Source organism: Carya illinoinensis, chromosome 8 (assembly GCF_018687715.1).
Source record: "Carya illinoinensis cultivar Pawnee chromosome 8, C.illinoinensisPawnee_v1, whole genome shotgun sequence".
NCBI classification, from domain to species: Eukaryota; Viridiplantae; Streptophyta; class Magnoliopsida; order Fagales; family Juglandaceae; genus Carya; species Carya illinoinensis.
The window spans coordinates 5,416,100-5,439,414 of NC_056759.1; the positions used below are offsets into that span (position 1 = coordinate 5,416,100).

A 23,315-nucleotide genomic window follows, 5' to 3' on the forward strand; every position below is an offset into this window, starting at 1 on the left:
AAAATATAAGAGATTGATAGGAGTTTGTAATATTTGAGGGCTAGATTGAAGAATAATGGCGTTGGTTGGAACAAAATGAGCGTGGGAGTGATGCTCGGTCGACTGAAACGAGTCCGAGATTGTGAGGTTCTGTCGTGTAAATGCAGAACATTGCCGTTCGAACGGTTGTTTAATGAACGTTCGAACGTCAAATCGACTAGCGGGAAAAATTTCCCCCGCCGATTTGACGTTCGAACGTGAAAATATACGTTCGAAGGCTAATAATTAACGTTCGAACGGTTATATTATACCGTTCAAACGTCAAATCGATTAGCAGGAATAATTTCCCCCGCTAATTTAACGTTCGAACGTTAATATAAACGTGCGAACGTACTATTAAACGTTTGAACGCCAATAGTAAACCGTTCGAACGTTTAATTATATTGTTGCTTATTGTATTTTTTTTGCACTATACCTTTAAATATAATAATTTCTAAATATACTATAGTTTAGAGCCATAGTAATATAACTATATAATATATAATCAAACATATATTATATAGTTTAGTAACATATATAGTATAAAATATCATATTACATCTAATATAATCAACAAGTACTACATATATTAACCTATTATATATAACATATATATGGTATCATAGCATAGGGTTATATGTATCACATGCATATATATAATGTTTATTTCTATAATATTAATAGTAGATATTTAATAATAGAATATCTACTATTAATATATATAGTGTCATCTATACTAGTATATATATATGTGGTACTAGTTAATATCACATATAATATATATGTTATATAAATACATGAACATGGCTTCATGTATATAGTAGTCTATATTATATTAATTATACTATATAATATAACTTATACTATATACTATATAATATTCAATAGTATAATATATTTTAATTAAATATAATATAATATATACTATAAATTGCCAAAAAATTATATATATAATACATAGTGTTTAATAATATATAAGTGCATTAAATATATTGCATTTAATATTTTTAACAATTAAAATATATTATAATTGAATTAATTATTATATTTAATATAATTAATACGGAATATTGCATTTAAATATTTGAAAACCGATTAATTAGGGATGGCAATCAATATTTAGTTAATTCGTTCGAACGGTATAACGTACCGTTCGAACGGTACTGCATATATAAGCCCATCCCGACGTCATTTTCACGCATTTCCTCCGTGAAAAAGCCTCCAAACCGTCGATCTCCGCCGTTGAACGCCGTCTTCGCCGCCGTCAACAGTGCCCACTCGAAGCCCCTACCTCTAACAACCGGTATTTTTCATTTTTAAAGCATTTTACCGTTTAGATTTAGGTTTTTGATAGATTAATTGTTTAAGTTAGGGTAAACCGATTTATACATCAAAATAATCGGTAGATTTGCATAAATCCATGTTAGGAACATTTATTTAGGTTTCTATTGCATTTATTTTGGTGTAAAATCCAGGGAATCGAAGGATTCCATGGATTTCAATGGCCGAGTCGACTCGGCCTGGAATCCCGATCGACGAATATCGTTCGAACGCTATGCTTAGCGTTCGAACGTTATAACTTAACGGTCGAACGGTCTGTCTGTAACCGTTCGACCGTTACAGTAAACGTTCGAACGATATAAATCAACGGTCGAACGGTTTGTCTGTAACCGTTCGACCGTTAAGTTACATCGTTCGAACGATATAACTAAACGGTCGAACGGTTTGTCTGTAACCGTTCGACCGTTACGGTAAACGTTCGAACGGTGTTTAATATTATATTTATATTATTAATATTGATATTGAGTGACATATTTATTGTTGATAATGTTGTTCAGAATGGCAAATATTATTAAATTGCTGTTTGTTTCAAACTACTGTAAATAGTTCTTTATTGTATTTTTCTTGTTAATGTTATATATCTAGTTTGTAATTATAAATTTCAGGTTGATTATAATGTCTACTTCTAGACCGGCACGTAAGCGACGCAATCTTGGTGAGAGTAGTAGTGGTCCAGTTCGGGAGAGGACAGTTTCACTGGAGCGACCAGTGAAGATTTCTGATTTCCAGAGTCTTATCTGGGAGGGTCATTCATTGCCCTCAATATTCAGTGATCGTGGTTGGGGACCTATCTTGGATGAACGGGAGGAAGCATGGGAGCCAGTCTCCTACATTGACATTGTTGCTGAGTTCTATAGAGAACTCGGCAGTGCCAGCGCAGATGATTCTGGGGCCTACAGTATCACTGTCCGAGAAGTACCCGTTGTATTTTCACGAGATGGACTTGCTGAGCATCTCGGTATTCCTAGGCTGCCAGATGCATATCCGAATGTGGTGCCTAGAGAGTCTGATCCTTCAGTTGAGGCGGAGACAGCTGAGGAGGAGGCATCAGTTTATACTGATGAGGTCGATACCCTTGCTGATCACGAGGTGAGGGATTTGGTTGTCGGTCCAGATGCTCCACCGTATGACGGGACGAAGAGCATCAAACAGGCAGATTTATCTTCTTTCTTTAAGATATTAAATTTGATAATTGCCAATAATATTGACCCTCGGCAGCACAAGACAGAAGTTGGCATTGATCGGACGAAATTTATGATACGGGTCGCTCGTGGCATTCCTATCGACTTGGTGGGATATATATTCGATAGGATTCGATCAGAATCTCGGTACATTTCGATGGATATACTACCATTCGGAGTCCTGATCACCCGATATCTACTATGTGCTGGTGTTGTGCCAGATGTTGCTGAGCGTAAACGGGAGCCGATGGGACCGATAAACAGCACCACCCTCTCACGCAGCACGGGACACTCGAGACTGCGTTTTCGTGCACATGTTCCAGAACCAGTTGATCCTCACAGAGATGCACAGCCGGGAGATCATGGAGTCTCAGCTGCAGCTGCAGAGACATCTACACGGGCCGAGGCATCAGTCCACAGTGTTACTCGTGAGGAGATGGCTGACATAGTGCGTGCAGCGATCAGCGAGCAGACATCAGCAGTGATCGATGCAGTGCGTATGGAGATCCATTCTGCTGTGTCTGAGCTTCGTACAGAGTTTGCTGCCATGTCTGCGACTCAGGTCACCATCAGTACTCGACTGACACAAATAGAGGAACGTATAGCTGCAGTCGAGGAAGTGTGCAAAGACTTGGGGTCTTAATTACTTTATGATAAATTTTATTTATTTATTTCCTGTTTTTTGTATGGACAATATTTTGTGTTTTGTAAATTCAGTATTTAAGTTATATGCAATGGTATTGTTTTATATTTTCTAAACTAATTCTTAATTTAGATTATTCATATTATTTAATTAACCAATTTTTTATAATTACTAGTTAATCTAAATATAATTTGGCAAAAAACTTAAAAAATTAAAACTCTGTCACCGTTCGAACGATTCAAATAACGTTTGAACGGTGAATATGCATCATTCGAACGGTTAATATTAACCGTTCGAACGGTTTATCAATTTCCCTCCAAAATAATTTTGCCTATCGCGCCAATATTACGTTCAAACGGTGAAAATTAAACGTTCGAACGGTTAATCATTAACGGTCGAACGGTTAACTTATTTGGGACAAAAATATTCGTCCCTAAGAATACCGTTCGAACGCGTTCGAACGGTATGGCATAACCATCGTCATTTTGGAACGAAATTCAAATTTCGTTCCTAAATCCCACTTTTTGGGACGATTTTCAATTCGTCCCAAAGTAATTTCGTCCCAAAAAATCATTTTTGTTGTAGTGACTCTACAAAAACCTTGATAAATTACAATACCAAACTTCTATAAACATGTTATATACGTTCTTATATATTCAAGAATTGACTACTAAAAATGTATATATATCACGTGACCAATTTTCCCAGTCAGATTTCTAAGTGGGAATGTATATTAATATAGTTTTGGGTGCATATCTTACATGCAAGAAAAATTGATAATTTGATCATCTGAGAGAAAATAAAATGCGCATATGAAAAAACAAAAGAAAGAAAAAACAAATGTCAAAATACATGCATGAGATCCCCCGGCCAAGCTGAAGTGGGAGGTGCAGTTTCGAGGCGCATGCTAGGCTGACTTTATCTCATTTATTTATAATGCATTGGATTGGATGTACTACTCTTTTCAAAATCTCCCACGCCATCATTTGAGATCACATCGTGTAATCTAATGTTTGTCTTAGCACACGAGACATGACCATGCAATATCCAGTATGACAATCTAAAAAACATTTATCGACACACGTGCACTAGCTAGCTAGCTCGCCCTCGAGCAAAACTAAAGTTCTAATCCTATTATAAATTTCTCTAAAGATCTTTTCTTGGTAAACAAGTAAAGTATATCATGATTCATATGTTTCCTAATGGCCCGTGCATTAGGGGGGGAAAACTCGATCAAAAGTTAGGAAATAATACTTAGAAATTGAAAATAGGTTTAATTAATCTGCATTATATCTGTCAAAGTTTACTAATTTATCAACGAACTCATACCTTGCTCAACAGATATTACTTGTTGTAGTTACCAATATGATACAGTACTTGATCTCACGCCAACAATATCCGACCGTCAATCGTGACATGCAGAAATCAGACTACTTGGATCATGTACCACAAGCTACAGCTTGCCGACAGGAGTCAGTGCAGGAGATCGATCAGTGCTGATGCCTGATGCAGCTGGGTCATATACTTGTCAAATTAACACTTCACTTGCAATATCCTTTTAAAAGCGGCCAGCAAGGCTGCAAGAGGGAGAGACACTTGCCGTCATGCCGTGGATCGATGGCATTAATAAACATGTGAGTTGTGACCCTTTGTTCGAACCTCCGAGCTAGGCCTGGCCCTAATCTGGATGATAGTTTCCATCATTGTTACCACTGCGCTCCCTTCCGTCGTTCTACCTTTCATCGATTGAGCCTCAAAGCGGTTTTAAGTCTTTTTGCCGCTCTGATCATCTGTCTATGCATAAAACCCTAATTAAGTTTTATAATTTGTTTGTATTGATTGCTCTTTTCTTTTATTAATCGGTATGCATGTCCTGCCATGTCCCATATATAATTTTCATTTTGCTAAGCATGACCCCTAATGTTACAGATCAGTTTGCGGCTTTCAGCTTTGTTAGTTTGCGTGCACGTTTTACCAGCTGGGGTGCATGTTCATATTAATTTATATATACATATTTGTCCCATGCAACCATATAGTAATCACTTTAATCAAGAGATAATTATATGTTTTAGAGTAATGATCTATTCTGTATGCATAAATATCTATCCGTATTTTAAAAAAACATAAAAAAAAAGTGGGCCGGATTAGTTTCAAGTCTCTGTCTCAACTATTCGTAAAGTTAGGATATGCTTGCCGGTTTCTAAAGAATGATGAGCACATTAATGACTCGTGCATAAAACCAATTACAACTCTACAGGTCGATCTCCACAAGGTAATTGTACGAATCGTCTGTAAATTAGCTTTGTAGACGACTCTCTCTCTCTTTCTCTCGCTCTCATTAATGTTTTCAGAATGATCAATATGCATGGCCAATACCGCTGGGCAGAGGCCAGGCGTGGCGCTAATTATGACCTTATCGGCAAACAGCGAAGATCCCATCTTCTTCACACACGCTTTTTTAATTCTCTCTCGTTAATGGAACCTAAACAAATTAAGTTGGGTACGGTCCATTTTCACGATTTTTAATTATTTCGTGGGCATCAGTCTCGTGATTGGCCGGTACAAGCTGGGCTCTGTCATATTAAATATTACTTAGTTAGGTTTTCACCATAAATGTCAGGAAACAATTCGAAGGAGCCGATTAGTGCGAAATAGGTCATTCTTCAAAAGGAGCATTTCCCTCTCCCTCGTCCCATGGCATAAAGAAGTGGTGCAAGTACTAGGGTTTATGCGCGTGTATATTAATTTTATATATCATTCCTAAGGTAAATTTTGTAAGTAAACTGATCGAAAGATAACTAGGTACAGAAAATATGATGTATATTAGTTTGACTGCATGCATAATTGTCGTATATCTAATGAGGTTTTGATCACTAGCTAGGTATTTTACTTTTGTAATTAGGTACTTGCAGATATTTGTGCCATAAATAAGAACTTGCAAGCAATATCATTGGTTCTAGCTCCTATTCATACTTAATTAATACAGCCATTTGAGAATGAAATTTACATAATTCTCGTCCTAATATTGATGATTAGAAATAACATTTAGGGCATAATTGGGTAGCGAGATGGTATGAAAACTTTTTAAATAGTAGTGACATTATTTGAGTTAGGATGTTTTATTAGTTTTTGCGAAAATAGAGAAAAATTGAATACAAATAGAGTTTTGCTAGGTACAGTATTAGGATACGCTCATGCTGCATATTTCATTTGAAAAGGTTGAAGATTTGAAATTGAAAAGTATTTTGTATTTCATGTTTGCGAAAGAAATAATTATGAACTTTTTTTAGATGAGATGATCTCATTTAAGTGTCCAAATATAATCTTAAGCGTCGTTCGGGGAATGAGATGAGATGAAAAATCTGTTAATAATAGTGAAATGGTTTGTAAATAGTAATCAAATTATTTGAGTTAAGATATTTTATTAGGTTTTTAAAAAGGGAAAATAAAAAGTTAAACAAAAATATTATAAAGTTAAAATATTGTTATAATATAATTTTTGTTTTGAAATTTAAAAAAGTTGAATTGTTTTTTATATTTTAATTGAAAGTTTGAAAAATTTGTAATAATTAGATACTAATGATTAGATAAAAAAGTTAAAGATTTGAAATTAAAAAATATTTTATGTTTTAGTGATGTTTGGGAAGGGTAAGGCCACAATGATAAGATGAAATGAGATGAGTTCTTAAATGACACCTTAGGGGATGCTTAGGGAATGATATGAAATGAAAATTCTGTGAATAGTGGTTAAATGATTTATAAATAATAGTAAAATTATTTGACTTAAGATATATATTTTTATTAAGTTTTAGGAAATGATAGAAAAAAAAGTTGATTAAAAGTATTATTAAATTAAAATATCATTGAAATATAATTTTTTAATCTTATTTTTATTTTGAGATTTGAAAATATTAAATTATTTTTTACGTTTTATTTAAAAATTTAAGAAAATTTTAATAATTAAGTAATAATTAGATAAAAAAATTTGAGTAGTTGAAATTAAAAAATATTATATTTAAATAATGTTTGAGAATGAAATTATAAAAAATTTTAATATAAAATAAGATAAAATTATCTCTATTTTGAAACAACCGCCGTCTTCGATATTTTGATCGTTATGTTTTGAAAAGTGATTATATATATTAATAAATAAAATGAACAAAATACTAATACTTTCGACTAGATCATCATGGCCGATTGATCTGTTCAAGTGAAATAGAGTTTATACTCCACAAAAGCATTTTGTATAAGCTCTGTTGTTTCGTAGCGTCATTTAAATTAAAAATAAAAATAAAAATAAAAATAAAAATTAAGAAAGAAAGACACTGATCAAGATCAAAGCATATATACATATATACCCTCTGCACTTCGTAATACTGATTAATGAAAACATAAATAACGCTACTCCTGAAATTAAGCATGCATTCATTGGTTCTAGTGCCTTCAACAAAAATTAAAGGTAAAAGTTAGCTATGGACTAGAGAGAGAGAGAGAGAGAGAGGCATGGCCAATCTTTGTCAAAGATGTGGGGGAACTTAATTCCAATTAAAAGAGATGATCAGGAGCGATGTCGGGGATGTCAATCCTGTGGCCAATGATTTGGATGCGACAACGAGAAAAAGATGGGCCATGCAAATATATTTTTTTGGGCTGAAGACTACCCCCCACAATATTTGAACCTGATTCTTCTCCTGACCCTACCGATCACTACTTCTCAATCAGATGGAGATTCCATATATATGGAATGTTCACACCGAGCTACAGTCTCGAGCATTTCCGACAACAAAATGATGATCATCGACTGCTTGAATAGAACATCTGCATGATTTCTTGCCTTTTGAACCTGATGAGATGCATATATGGCACCGATCCTTGGATCCCTGATCTTGTACTGAGTACTTTGTTTCTGTTCTAATATTATTCTTGCGTTTATCATTTGTGTTACACGCTGCATGTGATATGTTATTCATGGATCATCATCTTCTGCGTCAGCTTTGCTATTATATTATAGGCAAAGGCAAAGGGCTAGCACCATCATCCGGCCACTGGCCTCCTTTTCTCTTATCTTTCGGGACAAGACGTATCATGATCCACTTAATACTAGCTTATCAAATAATTAATCAACTTTCTTTTTTGTTTTCGAAGAGAAATAACATGATGATGAGTACTTATCATGCCTTAGTTAGGCATACTTTTATGGTGTCTTCAGCGTCATTAATTAGTTTCTTTATTAATTATATTGAATATTCGTTCACATATCTGTACTGACAGCTGTACGTGATCTACTGACTTGATCTATGAATTCGATCATCGAGAAGTATATACATCGATCGATGATCGATGCAAAGTAGTCTTAGCCCTTGTTTAATTATAAGCTCCACGCCACAATAATATACATTTAATATTTATGTGCTGCTAATATATAATATATATAGCTAGGTTCCTGATTATATATTTTAGTTTTTTCCTAGAAAGTAATTCAGCTTATTCCTTATGGCAACTACGTACCAAAAAGATGGAAAAGGGAAAAAGATAAAAAGAAAAAGAGAAAAGAAAACCAATTATTCCATTGTTTTAAAGGAGTGTTCTAGTACAAGAAATAATGCATAATGCAATCACAATCTGCAGGGATATGACACTTAAGCCTGTAATGATTTTTGCTGAGAAAGAAAAATAATTAGAAGATAGAAGAATATTATGCTTTCCCTGATCAGGAAGGACGCACGGAGGTGGCCGGGCAAAACTTGCTAGCGGCGATCAACAGGCTATATTATGTGGTGGCAGGGAATATATATACATATATATATATATATATATATATATTACTGTATAATACTTTCAATAAAATGAAGAAAAAAATGCTTTAATTACAAAAATATTTTATAAACATTAACTAACAAACTGACGCAGTTTGATTTGTGATACGTCAGATTGTAAATGTACTTTTATTATAAAATAGATCTAACGTGAAACTATATTAGTTTATAATATTATTTTTATGAAATCTTTTTGTAACTGTAATACTTGTTCTTAAACCATGTTGAAAATACAGGACATTCGCTTTATTCGTTGTGTAACCAAAGGGGAAGGCAATGCAAAATTTGGCTAATAATCCCATAAAATCATCTATATTGGAGGAGGCAAAAGATGTATATTTTACATAAAAACTACCATAACTCTCCATACTTGTATTGTTAGTCTTATCCCTCTAACTGAATAATTTTTTTATTTTCTCTCTCCTCACACTCAAAAACTCTCCTGGCTTTTGAAAAAGAATGATTTTGCTGTTGTTCCTCAACAATGAGTGAGTATCCCAAGATACGCACTCATTGTTTGGGATACTTACTCACTGTTGAGTCATGTTCTTCCTCGAGAAAGGACGAACGCAACAAAAGAGGGGAAGCATGTTTAAGGGATGCGCATGCGGGCGAGTCTTAAAAAGTTAAATGCACCACATTCTTCTCTATTTTGATGTGAGAAAGACACTTCCTTATTCACTCTTGCATTCAAAGATCGCTTCGCTTGCCGCTAATATAGAGAAATTAAAATTTAACAATATTTTACTAGTATAAAAATTGATGCCTAATTCAATGTGAGATTAAAATTTTGAATGGATAGACAAAAGAGAAAATTTGATATTTTATTAACAATTTTGGCTACACCAATATGTATATATATTTTTGATGATGGCTACGCCAATTCGAATGCTCTTAATGTGCATAGGTTACATTGTCGACATAGGTACTGTTCTTGGAGAACCGTACAATATTTATGTTTGGTTCATTTGGTAATGGTACCCACTGCTTGCTCTGATAAGCGCAAATTATAAGCTTTGGATACGTACCGTACAATGTTGTAAATTCGTGATATGTTATTATGTAAAATAATACAGCCATCGTTAATGTATAACATGTATATATATAGAGAGAGAGAGAGAGAGAGAGAGAGAGAGAGAGAGAGAGAGAGAGAGAGAGAGAGAGAGCACGTACACCTGCCTCCATGATCAGGTTTCTATTGAAACAAGTTTTTATTATTTTATTTTATATTATAATTACAATCGATGGTTGTGGTATCCTCATCAGCCGCCCACAGTTGTTCCTTCAAGACACGACAGTGACGTGGGAAGACGATAAATATGCCTATATATGAATTATTATAATAAAACGGAGGGTTACATTTTTTAAGAGCATATATGCAATTAGATCAATCTCATTGTGATTTACACAAATTAACCCAGCTTGGCTTGCTTTAGCAGACGTAATATATAAATTTTTCACTTGTCGGCCACATATTATTTGAAGCTTTTCTACCTAGCTATTACATTATATATATATATATATATTTATATGCCTCACATTATTTAATATTGTACATAATGTTTAATTAGCATTAGTCCTTGTCCCACCTCACTTAATTATGTGTTTTTATTGTTACCCTTTGAACCATCTATAAATTAGTCCCTCTTGATTTTTTTTTTTAAACGAATGACTTGTTTTAGAAGATAAAAAGTTATTTATATTTATAAGTCAATATGAAAAACATACAAGAGAAACCTTGATACCATTATGAGGCTTGTGGGGGCTTATCAGTGGACTTGGATCACCGATCAGGCTTCTAGCCCATAATCCTCTAGGAATTTTGTGACGTCTCAAAATTTCGTTTGGGATCGGACGGATATTTGAAGCGTCGAGACATGCAATACAAGGTTACCTGCCTCCATTCATGACATATAAGATGCAATATTCCTAACATGTATCTAACATTATGCAATATTCGTAGAGGATAAAATTTTTCTTTAGCAATACTATGCACCAAACTGAAAATATCCCGAATACTTAAAACATATTTCATATATAAAGATCCATTGAATAACTAAGATCATAGCACTAGTCCAAAATAGTTATGATCCAAAAAGTACTGGAGATGCAACTCCATCGTACAAGTAGTAATTTAACTACTATATTAACATTAACGACGCACCGTCGTTTAGTCGACTGTGTCTAGTTGGTCAGCTCCTAATCTTCTTTCAAGTCCTATAACAAGATCTACCATTCGGGACAATGGTAGTTGAGACTACCACAGTGAGATTTGATTACAAATCTCAGTAAGTTAACAAAACAAACTTACACACAGGCTAATGATGCATGGATGACAGTAAAAGCATGAATGCATAATCAAATTCATAAGTAATTGAAGCATAACTTGACATACAATATAGCATAATTGACATAACTAAAATTGAAACGTGAACTGAACTTGACTTGCATGAACTTGATCTGAAACTTGACTTAACATGAAAAATACACACTCCACAGTTGTTGTGGCCCCATGTATTCTACGTGTCACAATTGCTGTGATCCCATACTTCGTGCGCCACAGTTGTTGTGGACCCCACGAAACTGAATGTAACTCAAGATGAAACATGATTGGAATACGAAAGGACTGAAACTCTGACGTAACATAACGTGACTTGAACATAACTTGAAAGACATGACCAACTTGAGATAGAAACATTTCGTAACATGACATATAATAGACAACATATTTAATATGACATACTTGCAACAGTGAATATTACATGACTTGACATACATGTAATAGATGACATACTTAACATGGCGTACTTGTAATGTATAGCAATACATAACAGAATATATTATGTAACAGTTTTCATATATATGACAGAATATATTATGTAACAGATAAAAATTGATGACAGAATAAATTCTATCTAACAGACAATTATGTGATAACTTGGCATGGCATGACATATATGATAACACACATATATATACACTGTATTTCTTTTACTTAGCACACATACATAGTAGACTGTTAGTAAGTTAAAAACTAACTTACCTCGATCTCCACGTTTATTATAAAACCTTAAGCGCGATCACGATAAACTGTAATTAGTGATTCTAAAAATTAGCACTAAATCACTAATAAATTGCAATATGAAAAATACTAACTTAAAGAGTAAAATTTTCATTTTACTCTCTGCATATAGAAAAATGACCGTTTTACCCATAACTTAAGGATTTTGCTTACTAACTCCAAAAGTCACTAAAATTTCATGTAAATTTTATCCTCAATTCAAATATCAATTTAAAAAAAATTAAAACTAATCACAACTATTAAAACTCCATAGAGCCGAAAATTCACATATGCTATTTATATTGATTTTTGTTTCCAATTTGTTTTGATCAACCTTTTGATCTATGACTTATAAATATGTGATTTTCAAACCAAACCATCACATGGTTTAAAAAGATGTCTTAAAACATATATAAGCTTCTAATTCAAGATCACATGGTTAGAAATTAACCAAAACATAAATTTAGCCAAGAACATCCACACTTTGGCTTATCTGAATATCTCTTTACATAAAATTTCATATATTTGAAACTAATATCAAATATCTTCAAAATAATAATATAACATATATATAAGATGCTTAGGATCCTCCAATAAAATTATCAAAATCATTGGAATAGGTTTAGACCACCAAAGAGTTAAACTTTCTCAAAACAGAAACTGTTTTTCCTCTTCCAGTTTCTAAGTTTCTAAATCTAAGAAAATCTTTCATCAAAACCTTTAATCATACAAAAATCCTCAACCAATAGTCATATATACATGTTAAAAATACTCCATAAAAATTTCGGACCAATATCTATCCATTAGTTTGGTCAAAAACTTCAAACTATAACATATTCTCCAGTTTATCTCCCAGAATGACCTTTCTATAATTTACATAATATTTGACTGACCAAATGATTTTCAAATGGGACAAATAAGATATCCACGTAAATTAGACTAAAAAAAGAACAACTTATATGAATGAGATTTTATGATAAAATACTTAAAAAAATTTCGAAATGGGCGTGCAAAAGAACTCCTAAAAGCTGTCCAAGAGAGAGTGTTTGATATTCTTTTAAAGGAACGTGTAAATGAAGATAAGTTCGTGGGTGGTGGCTGGAGATACTTATGGACGGGATATGGAAGATGATAAAGCTGGAGTTGAGAGTTGAGTGTAGGTTTTTCCTACCCAAAATATCTATAAAAGATCATCTCAAGATATTTCTATTCAATAATATCTACAAAAATCAACTTAAGATATTTTTATCTAATAATATCTATAAAAATCAGTTCAATATATTTTTATCCAATAATATTCACGAAAATTTGCTCATGATATATATATTTTTTTTATCTAATAATATCCACAAAATCAGCTTAGACTATTTTCCAAAAGTGGAAAGTATACTTAGAAGAGTAAGGTGGCTAAAATCTTTCCATGTGTCCTATTAAAACTTTATAACTATCTCCAATAATCAAAAACATACTTCTGATATCACCGTGAGTAATAATATCAACTATACGATTAATAGATTCGTGAAAACTTATCAGGTCTTCACGAGATTTTTAAAGTCAATAGAAATTTCACCGTTAAATTTCTAGCGGGTTGTTACAAACTTGGCCTACCTCTAGTGACTCAATCCATCCTAACCATCGAAAGGATAACCAATCGAGAGTCAAACGGGTGAGGATAATTATCGTTTGAATATCAGATAAACCTTTAATCCTAAGACTTGAATCTTGAATAGTAGACAAGTCCGCTATCAAATAATAACAAACATCACACGGGCTTTATATATGTAGAAAACCTAGATATGTGGAAAGCTATCTGATTCATTAGAATTTAAGAGAGTTTCTCGTTATAATTACTTACTTAAGTATCGAAAGTGTTTCCACGAATCTCGAAGCCACTCAACTTTTGGATTGTAGATAATCGTATGTGAGTGGCGGTGAAACACATCCATAACACATACCATTCACTTTATTGCTGATTTTGGATGGAGTTGCAAAAAATAATTCGATCGAAATGAACGTAATTAAAAATAAATAAACTATATACAAAATTATAAAATCCAAATAATACTGTAGAGCTCCGGACAAAAACGAATACACACCCTTGCAGAAACATAACCAAAAAAATGATAAATACATATTATTTTTTATAATATTTTATATAATAATATTTTAAAAAGAGAAGTAGTTTTATAAAATGTCATAAAAATATTATTATTTTACAAAAATATTATTATTTTACAAAAATAGTATTATTTTATAAAAATATTCTTATTTTTAATTTATATTTTTAAATATATTATAAAATGTATTATGTAGATATGATTATCGATATAAATAAGATCTGGGAGAAACTACGAGTTGTATTTGGACAAAAATAAAAAGCACGACTTTTAAAGAGGAGGTAAGATCAAGAGATAATATAGAAAAAAAAAGTAGTGATAGATTTACTGCTTTATCACTATCTATTTACTATTTATAAGTTATTAGAATTTTTTAAATTTTTCATCATTTTTTTAAGTATTTTTTTAATATCTTTAGTCATTAAAAAAATTAAAAAAATATATAATTTTATTAATAGTTACTTTCTTAATTATTAAATAAAATAAAAAATTAAATATAAAATGAGTAATAAATAAATACTACAAGAGTAATAACCTTATCATTTTTCAAAATAAAAAAAAACGTACGACTTTAAAGAGACAGTAACATCAAGAGATAATACAAACAAGAATAATGAGAAGAATAATGTTAGTACGCAGCTTTATTTTATCTTTTTATTTTAATCTTTCATATTTAATTTTTTAGAAAAAAAACTATTTCTATAATAATTAAATAAGTGATTATTAATATATTAATTATTTTATTTTTAAAAATATTTCAACATATTTTTAAAATATTTAAAATAAAAATATAATTTTCACCGAGGGCATGGAAAAATTGAGGGGAATAGTACCATACTACCCTATAAAGAAAGCCAAACCCACGACACCCACCCACCTAGTTTGCTACCTTTTACTAAAATCGGTCAAAAGACAGAACACCAACCTCAAACCTCATCCATCTTCCCTGTTTCAGAAACTTTCTGTTCTGTACCTCATGGGCAACTCCATAGTAGAAGCCCTCAACGTCCGTGTGGAAGGGTCTGGGCAGAAGTTCCTGGTCCTTGCCCATGGCTTCGGCACCGATCAGTCTGTCTGGAAAGGCATTCTCCCCTCCTTCACCCCTTATTACCGCGTCATTCTCTATGACCTCGTCTGCGCCGGCAGTGTCAACCCCGATTACTTCGATTTTCAACGCTACACCACTCTCGATTCCTATGTTGATGACTTGCTCAATATCCTCGACGCTCTCGGAGTCGATCGCTGTGCCTACGTCGGCCATTCCGTCTCCGCCATGATCGGAATCTTAGCTTCCATTCGTCGCCCAGAGCTCTTCACCAAGCTCATCCTCGTCGGTGCTTCTCCAAGGTAAAACCAATAACCAGGAAATCAGCTTGATATACACATGCGATCCTGTGTGATTAAAACTATCTCCGTCTATTGAGTCGATTGCAGATTACAAAAAAATAATAATAATCTAAATTGGTGTTTAAATTTTGTGCATTTTTTAAGATTCTTGAACGACGTAGATTACCACGGAGGATTCGAGCTGGGGGAGATCGAGAAAGTGTTGTACGCAATGGAGATTAATTACGACTCATGGGTGCACGGTTTCGCCCCGTTGGCGGTGGGAGCCGATGTCCCGGACGCGGTTCGAGAATTCAGCCGGACCCTATTCAACATGAGGCCAGACATATCCTTGTTCGTTTCCCGCTCCATTTTCAATAGCGATCTGAGGGGAGTCCTGGGCTTTGTCAAGGTACCCTGCTGCATATTTCAGACGATGAAGGACGTTTCGATCCCGAACTCCGTAGCCACCTATCTGCGGGACCATCTGGGTGGGCACAACACGGTGGAACTTCTCGACACTGAGGGTCATTTGCCCCATTTGAGCGCTCCGGCGCTCATGGCGGCCAAGCTCCACCGAGCACTTTCACGCTGAGTCTGCACTGGCTACTAGCTTTCTAGACAGCCAAGCAAAACCCAGCATCAAGGTATCGACGGAGTGGGGTCCTGAGAAATGAAATGTAATAAGGTGGAGTTCTTGACACCTGGCTAGTAATATGTGGACGTTAGGACCTGGAACTTCCGATTATGGGGATGTTACAGAGGATAAGAATCTACACGTGGTAATCACGTGATGATGATATTCTCTCTCTGTATTTTTTTTTTTTTCCTGCAATTTGGAGTGTTCTCTTTATCTTTTTTAATGAATAGAAATGAAGATGTTTTTTTTCCTTCTGGACGAGTTATCCTTGAATAAAAAAACGATTTGCCTATTTTGTGTATTTTCTGGCCGGGACTTGTGGTAATGCCTGATGAGTAATTAGTGATTAAGAAAAAATTATTTAATGTTATTGTGAATTTTTTATTTTTTTAAATATTTAAAAAATTAAAAAATGATGTGAAAAAAAAAAAAAAAAATTAAGCCCAACGGTGGCTCTAGCGACTAGCAGTCTCCATGTATGATACTGGAGTCATGATTATTACAGAACAACAAAATAAAGAGAAAATATGGGTGTGTGACTCAGCATTTCATAAGGGCTTGGGGTAGAGAAACCGGACATACATGCATTAGGTCTCATCAGACCGATTCCATTCGGTCTGGGGACGGGTCATACTTACCACTAGGCCAGTTGGAAGCTCCCGATCGAACAAAATTCCCGACCTTCATCGTTTGCAACTTTACTTTCAATAGATTCTGTGTCCAAATTGGAACTATTCTCTTGGGATATGCTACCAATTAACGAAAATATAATGGTTGTGGTGAATTGAAGTTCACAATATTGCTCGGTAAAGAGACCTCATCCTACTTACTACATGTAGATGGATGCTGAATACATCAAATTTAGTTGAACGGCTTATTTTATTTTATTATTATTATTATTATTATACCTTAGAATTTAATTTCATTATTCAAATGTAGATTGCTTTGATGTAGTCCTATGAAATCCTTGTAATCAAGTGGTGGCACTGCAGCCAAGTCAAATTTTGGTCATTGATTGAGAATTAGAGGTAACGACTAACAAGCCCTCTAATTTTCCAACCTGTAACATGAGTATTTAACCTCATCAGGCTCTCTTTTTTAATAAAATAAAATAAAAATACAAAAAAATAAATATTACATGTAGAATCCCGCACATAGAAGTCCCACTAATTTATTTTAATAAAATAAAAAATAATAATGAAAATTTCATATAAAAACTATAAGTTTTAAAGTTTCTTATAATGATTTGGATATTATAATAAATAATATATTTACAGTTATAAGTAGATTTTAGTTTTATGTTGTATTTAAGTATGGTCTCAGATATTTTATGAATAATAAAATAAATATTTAAAAAGTAATGATACAATATTAAATAATAATGAATAATAATACAAAATAGTAAAAAATGCATAAAAAATAATAATAAAATAATAAATAATAATACCCAAATTAACCCTTAAACTTTTCGTCTATTACTTCTCTGGCTCCACTGTCGAGACTCGAGTAATGTACTTGGGCTTCACATCCTAAGTCATAGCCCATTTCCAGCCTGCAAAAAGATTTTCTTGAAAAACACGTACGGTCATGCTAGCAAGATGGGCGTAACAATCAATGGAAGCGGAGGCCCATCTTTAGCTTAAGAATAAGAATGACAAATTCGTTAAACATGTTTGGATTTTTGAAAGATACTGTTACATCTATAAATGAATCATATAAAAATAATTTTATAAATTAATATAATTTTATATAATTTATTAAATTTATTTTACAATCTAACAAATCACATTAAGACACGTCAGTTTGTAAGATCATTTTTATGTAATCTTTTTGTAGTTAGAATATTTTCCTTTTAGAAATTAACATTTATAGTTTTAAAAATTAAAATATTTTTCATTTGAGTTCGGAGTTTAAAGGGGTTAAATACTGATAGGATAAAATTCATATAAATTTGGCAAAATCCACTTGATACATTATCCTAAACAATAAATCAACACGGCAGCCCGTCCATTTTTCCTACAACGCACATCGTGACATGGTGAGCTCAGTCTAAAAATAATATATACTTTTTTATTTTATTTAATACTATCTCAACAAGAAGCTCATTGATTATGAGACAAGGTATAAAGTTCTAAAAAAGATCTGTTGTGCTCTAACATGGGCCTTGCAACGTCTACGCCACTACATGTTGAACTATACGCCACGTCACGATTCTCAGCTGCGTATCATAACCCTCTACCTGTGATTTTGAGGAGAGAGAGATAGCTTCAAAAATAAGAAAATAGGGAAATGGAAAAGGCCAGAAGAAGGGGAAAAAAAAAATTATATGTCGTTTGGGTGTACGGTGTATAAAAAAACACAGGTAGAGAATCAAGATATACATAATCTCCTCGAGCTACTACTTAATTTGTAGTCAGTACCCCTCAAAACTGTTAATTTCTATAATTACCCACAAACAATTAAAAACTTGTCGTGTATCCCTTATAAAAAATACCACCACAAATTCTCCTCATTGAGAATTAAAAAATGAAAAATAATCTCCACCACATACGTTGTAGTGGGTCTTATCGACAATTTAAGATTTTTAAGGAGAAAAGGTTGAATGGTAAGTTTTTAATATTTTAAAAACAATAGTCAAAATTGATAATTTAGGATGAATGTAAAGATTTACAACAAGTCCTGCTTAGAGCATTCGCATCGGTCTCGCCAATGTCATATGCAAGTTTAAAATAGTCAGCATTTTAACTATTTATCATCTACAATGGCTTAGTCAAACTTCAAAGTTTGACATAAACTGTACAGTAATTGTAATCTGCTCGCCAATATTGGCGAGCTATTGTATTGAGTCCATACATTAGTTTATAATTTTTTTTTTCACCCGCAACCTCCCCTTTTCCTCGGATTCGCGCTTTTTGTGTTACTCGTTTCTTTTTTTTCTTTTTTCTTTTTTTCTCTACGCCGGAGCTCCGTCGCATGGAATTGTTTTCATTTTCAGTAATTGGAGAACCTCAAAACAGAGTAAAATATTGTGCTCTCGCCCGTTGCACAACCGTACGCCGTCGCCTATGCCGCTGCACCTCCACATCGCCTTAGAAGATGCCGCCGAGTACTTGACCAATGAGCTCTGTTTTTAGGAAAGAAAAACAGGGCTGCCAATCGGAGCCTCGCTTACGCCGCTGCATCTCCACATCACCTCAGAAGATGCCACCGAGTACTGCACATCAGCCGCACTAACGGCTGCGTCTCACAGTAAGGTTCTTCCCCTCAACGCCGTGCGATCTGTTTTTCAAATTCATCTCCGTTCTCTCCCTGATGATCACTCTATCTCTCTCTCAGTCACGGGGCCATGCAGATCGACGGCGTTTTCTTCTGCCGCAGCTGACCTCCGTCAAGCTACTTGTGGGCCGCCCACCTCCTTTGCCACTAGTGGGCCTCCCAGCTCCGTCGCTTGCCTCTGTCTCTGTTTTCATTTCTGTTTTCGCATGCTTCCGTCGAGCAATTTGCATAAATCGGTGTTTTGTGTTGTATAGCCAAATTATTATTTAAATATATAAATATTATATTATTATTTTTACTTCAAAATAACTAGTTCAATGTGATAGACTTAGCTAAAAGTTTTGGTTATAACTAAAATTTGTAATTCTAGCCAAAATTTAGACTTGGCAATGACTAGACCATTGCCAATGCTCTTACCACACTCTCATCCTATTATATTGAGTGAAATGACATAATTTATTTACATTTAAATTTTTATTTTAAAGAAATAAATTACGATACAAAAATGATAAAAGTATCACATTTTATATTATAAAATAAAAATATCATATGTATGATTTTTTTTTTCTTTATTATGTATGTTTATTCAAAGTGGAGAAATGGTGATAATTTGGCATGAAGGAGGAGTTTGGGTGGGTTGGTATAGTAGTCGAGTTCAATGGGGGACTGTCTATTTGTCTCGTTATCCAAAACAAATACAACCATATTTATGCGAATTGCTGGTGTGAAGATCATTCACAAAGATTGGATTTGCGTTTGTGGACCGTTTACAGGTCGTCGTGGCCAATCAGGGCTTTAGATCTTTCTTTGAGCAAATTTCATGTTGGTGGGCCTTAGCAGTTGATGACCATACCAACCTCCTCGAGCTATGCTTCTCAATATTAATTAGGTCGTGCAGGAGTTTTCACCTCATCTTTATTCTATACCGACACATTGCCATTATAACCTATAAATGATCTGTACAATTTTAAATTATATAAATTTTGTATTTTTTATTATAGATAAATTGTTGTTATGTTTGTACAGCTTGATTTATTTTTATAACGGTTTGATTTGATAACCTGACATGATAATGATTCGTAATAGATTTATAATAGATTTTGAATGATGGAAAATTTTTGATTTTGTTTGTGACTTGATAATCATTAGACAAAAAGTTAACAACGTTTACCTAACAAATTGCTCGAGTGAATATAAGATGAAGAGTTTACTTAACACTTGTTCGAGTAAATAATTCAAAATTTGTGAAATTAGAGTTTTCACCGTACAATCCCATATATATATATATATATATATTTATTATAAACAGTATAGCCATTTGGAATATTGTGTTTTCATCCGAAAGTATATTTTCTCATTCATCAAGATAATTAAAATCATTTACAGCTACGTGGACATAGGCACGTTGTCGAGCCATGTAACTTTTTGTATTTTACATATTTTTTGCATCGTTTTTCACAACATAGACCTCATTATTTTCAATGAAACTTGCACATTTTAATATTATATTTAATATTATTTTTTAAAATAATGCTACATGTATAAGTCATGACATTTTTATGATGAAAATTATAGATGTAGCATTTTAATGTAGGTAGATTCCATAAGATATGTCAAGATGAAAAGCAAACTTTAATCAACTTTTTTTTTTTACCCCTTTCCCTTGTTAACAGAAGAAAGGCCTTAAAATCTAAAAGGTGAAAAAGTGTAAACACCCTAATACATAAATTAAAAAGTAAAGGAACATACTTGGTGGGTATAATTGAGTAGGGACGAAAAGTAATGTAGAATTTCAGGAAAATATATATCGGACGAAAAGCATGGAAACACAAATGACATAATCATTAAAGTTAGGAAGAATGTTGGAAACTTTTAGGATTAGAAGAGTGGAGGATGCTAAAAAGCTGAAAAATAAGAAGATAAAAAGAAGATTGTAACGTAAAGTTGGGGAATAATATCTTCTACTACTTTTGTTTTGTTGCAAACATTGACTTTTTCTTTCCAAATTTTGTGCAATTTTTAGTACCGACGATTACGTGTTGAGTGTCCTTAAAAGCGAAATTGAGGGCAGCTTGAATTTAAAAATGTCATCTTACTTTATTATTATGATTTTTTTTAAATTTTTACAAAAAATATAATATATAATTTTATTTTTTAAAATTTTAAAATAATAATAATATTAAAAAATAATATTTTATTTTTAATTTTAATCTAAATTATTATATTCTATACTACTATCCAAACAAGTCTTAAATCAGCAGTTAAAACTGAGGAGTTGATGTGGAAGCCCATCTACCCCTACTTTATTTCCAATATAGGACACCCTTTTTTGCATTTTCCTATATTTATTTAAGGACATACGAAATGATAAAAGAGTTGCATGGGATACATACTATTTTGCAGTAGCACTACTACTTTTCTGCACTAATATTTCCACGTCCCATCTCTTTCGAAATAATGGTACAATTGACATTTATTGTGTTAATAGCAGCCCTGTCAGAGGGTAATCTTTTTATTGGTTACCTTTTAGAGACAATTCCAAAAAGATCGTTGTATGAATTACATCAATTTGTTAAAAATAAAAAATAAAAATATAATTAATAAATATTTTTCATTTGTAAAATATCCAAAAATCTTTGGGATAGACGAAGGAGTGTCACCGTCGTCCCAATTTGTGGGCATCATTTCATTTCCTACTCAGCCCAAGCATTATTGCACTGCGCAGAAGAAGCTCTCTCTCGATGATCCGTTTGAAGTCTCCAATTCCATTACTGACTTTAATCAACACACGTGCGGTGGGGACTGCTTGATCTTCGCGCATCCCAAAAAATAGGGAACACGTGGTCTTGAAAATGATTTGTGGGGAGGGGAGGGGGTGTGGGTTGGTTTGGGATGTAGATTTCAAAAATGCAAATCATTTCAAAACGCCAAATCATTAGAGGAAGGAAGCTTCTCTCTCTTATCATTTTATTTCATTTCTTCGTTTATTTCATCTTTGTTAAGATTTTGTATGGAAAATATTATTTATATTTACAATTTTATTTACATAATTATATGTATTAACATGTCAGTTATTAAAATTATGAATATTTTAAAATTTAAAATTCAAATTAAAAGAAAAAATTTAATAAAATGAAGTGCATATTCAATTATGTGTAATGTTATGCATACAGATAGCACTACTATTTTAGAGATATGATCTACAACTTTCAGACCACAATCGAGTCCCACAACCCATGCTAAATAGCACTATTGTTGCTCGAACATTCATATCCATTAATATGGTAATTGTTGCTTCAACATTCACTTTCATACAATTCCATTTAGTTTTATAGCCATGTTTGGAAACCTCACACCACCTCATATTATTTTTCTCTTAATCTCATTTTGACTTGATTTTGGAATATCAACATCTTTTTGCCGAGCATCAGCTTGATTTGATACTTTTTTTTTAAATAATTTCAAAAATGTTATCGGAAAGCATCGTTAAAGATGGAGTAACAACCAAACTCTTCTATATTTATAAGAATATACCGAATAGTAAAAAGCAAAATCTTATGCCAACAATCAGCTATACAAATATGACTACTAAACAAGTACATAATAAATTGTTTTTGACACTTCGCTGTATACATTTGTTTTCCTTTCATTTTTCTCCACTCTTGGTTTGATGAAAAACCCTCCAATTTTTTTCAACCCCAATCAACTATCACGCGCCCTTCCATGGGTCTCTCCATCATCATACATCTCTATACCAACCATTGAAGCAGACTCCACTACATGATGATGATATTTTCCTTTCTTTTTGAGGGGCAATTATCTATTTGAACGAAAATAAACTATCAATTCTCGTTGACGTTGGAGGATGAAAATGTAAAAAGCTCTATGGGTATGTT

At 33.0% G+C, this 23,315-nt stretch overlaps 1 protein-coding gene across 1 annotated transcript; it reads left to right on the forward strand.

Moving 5' to 3' along the window:
* Positions 1-15,052: 15,052 nt before the first annotated feature.
* On the forward strand, positions 15,053-16,444 carry LOC122317924 (probable strigolactone esterase DAD2). Its single transcript, XM_043135008.1, has 2 exons — positions 15,053-15,524; positions 15,669-16,444. The coding sequence occupies exons 1-2, from the start codon at positions 15,154-15,156 to the stop codon at positions 16,096-16,098; spliced, it is 801 nt and encodes a 266-aa protein (XP_042990942.1). The 5' UTR covers positions 15,053-15,153; the 3' UTR covers positions 16,099-16,444.
* Positions 16,445-23,315: the final 6,871 nt, after the last annotated feature.

Coding starts and splice junctions, on each gene's coding strand:
- LOC122317924 (XM_043135008.1), top strand. CDS start 15,154: ATGGGCAACTCCATAGTAGAAGCCCTCAACGTCCGTGTGGAAGGGTCT. Junction 15,525..15,668: donor CTCGTCGGTGCTTCTCCAAG/GTAAAACCAATA, acceptor GCATTTTTTAAG/ATTCTTGAACGACGTAGATT.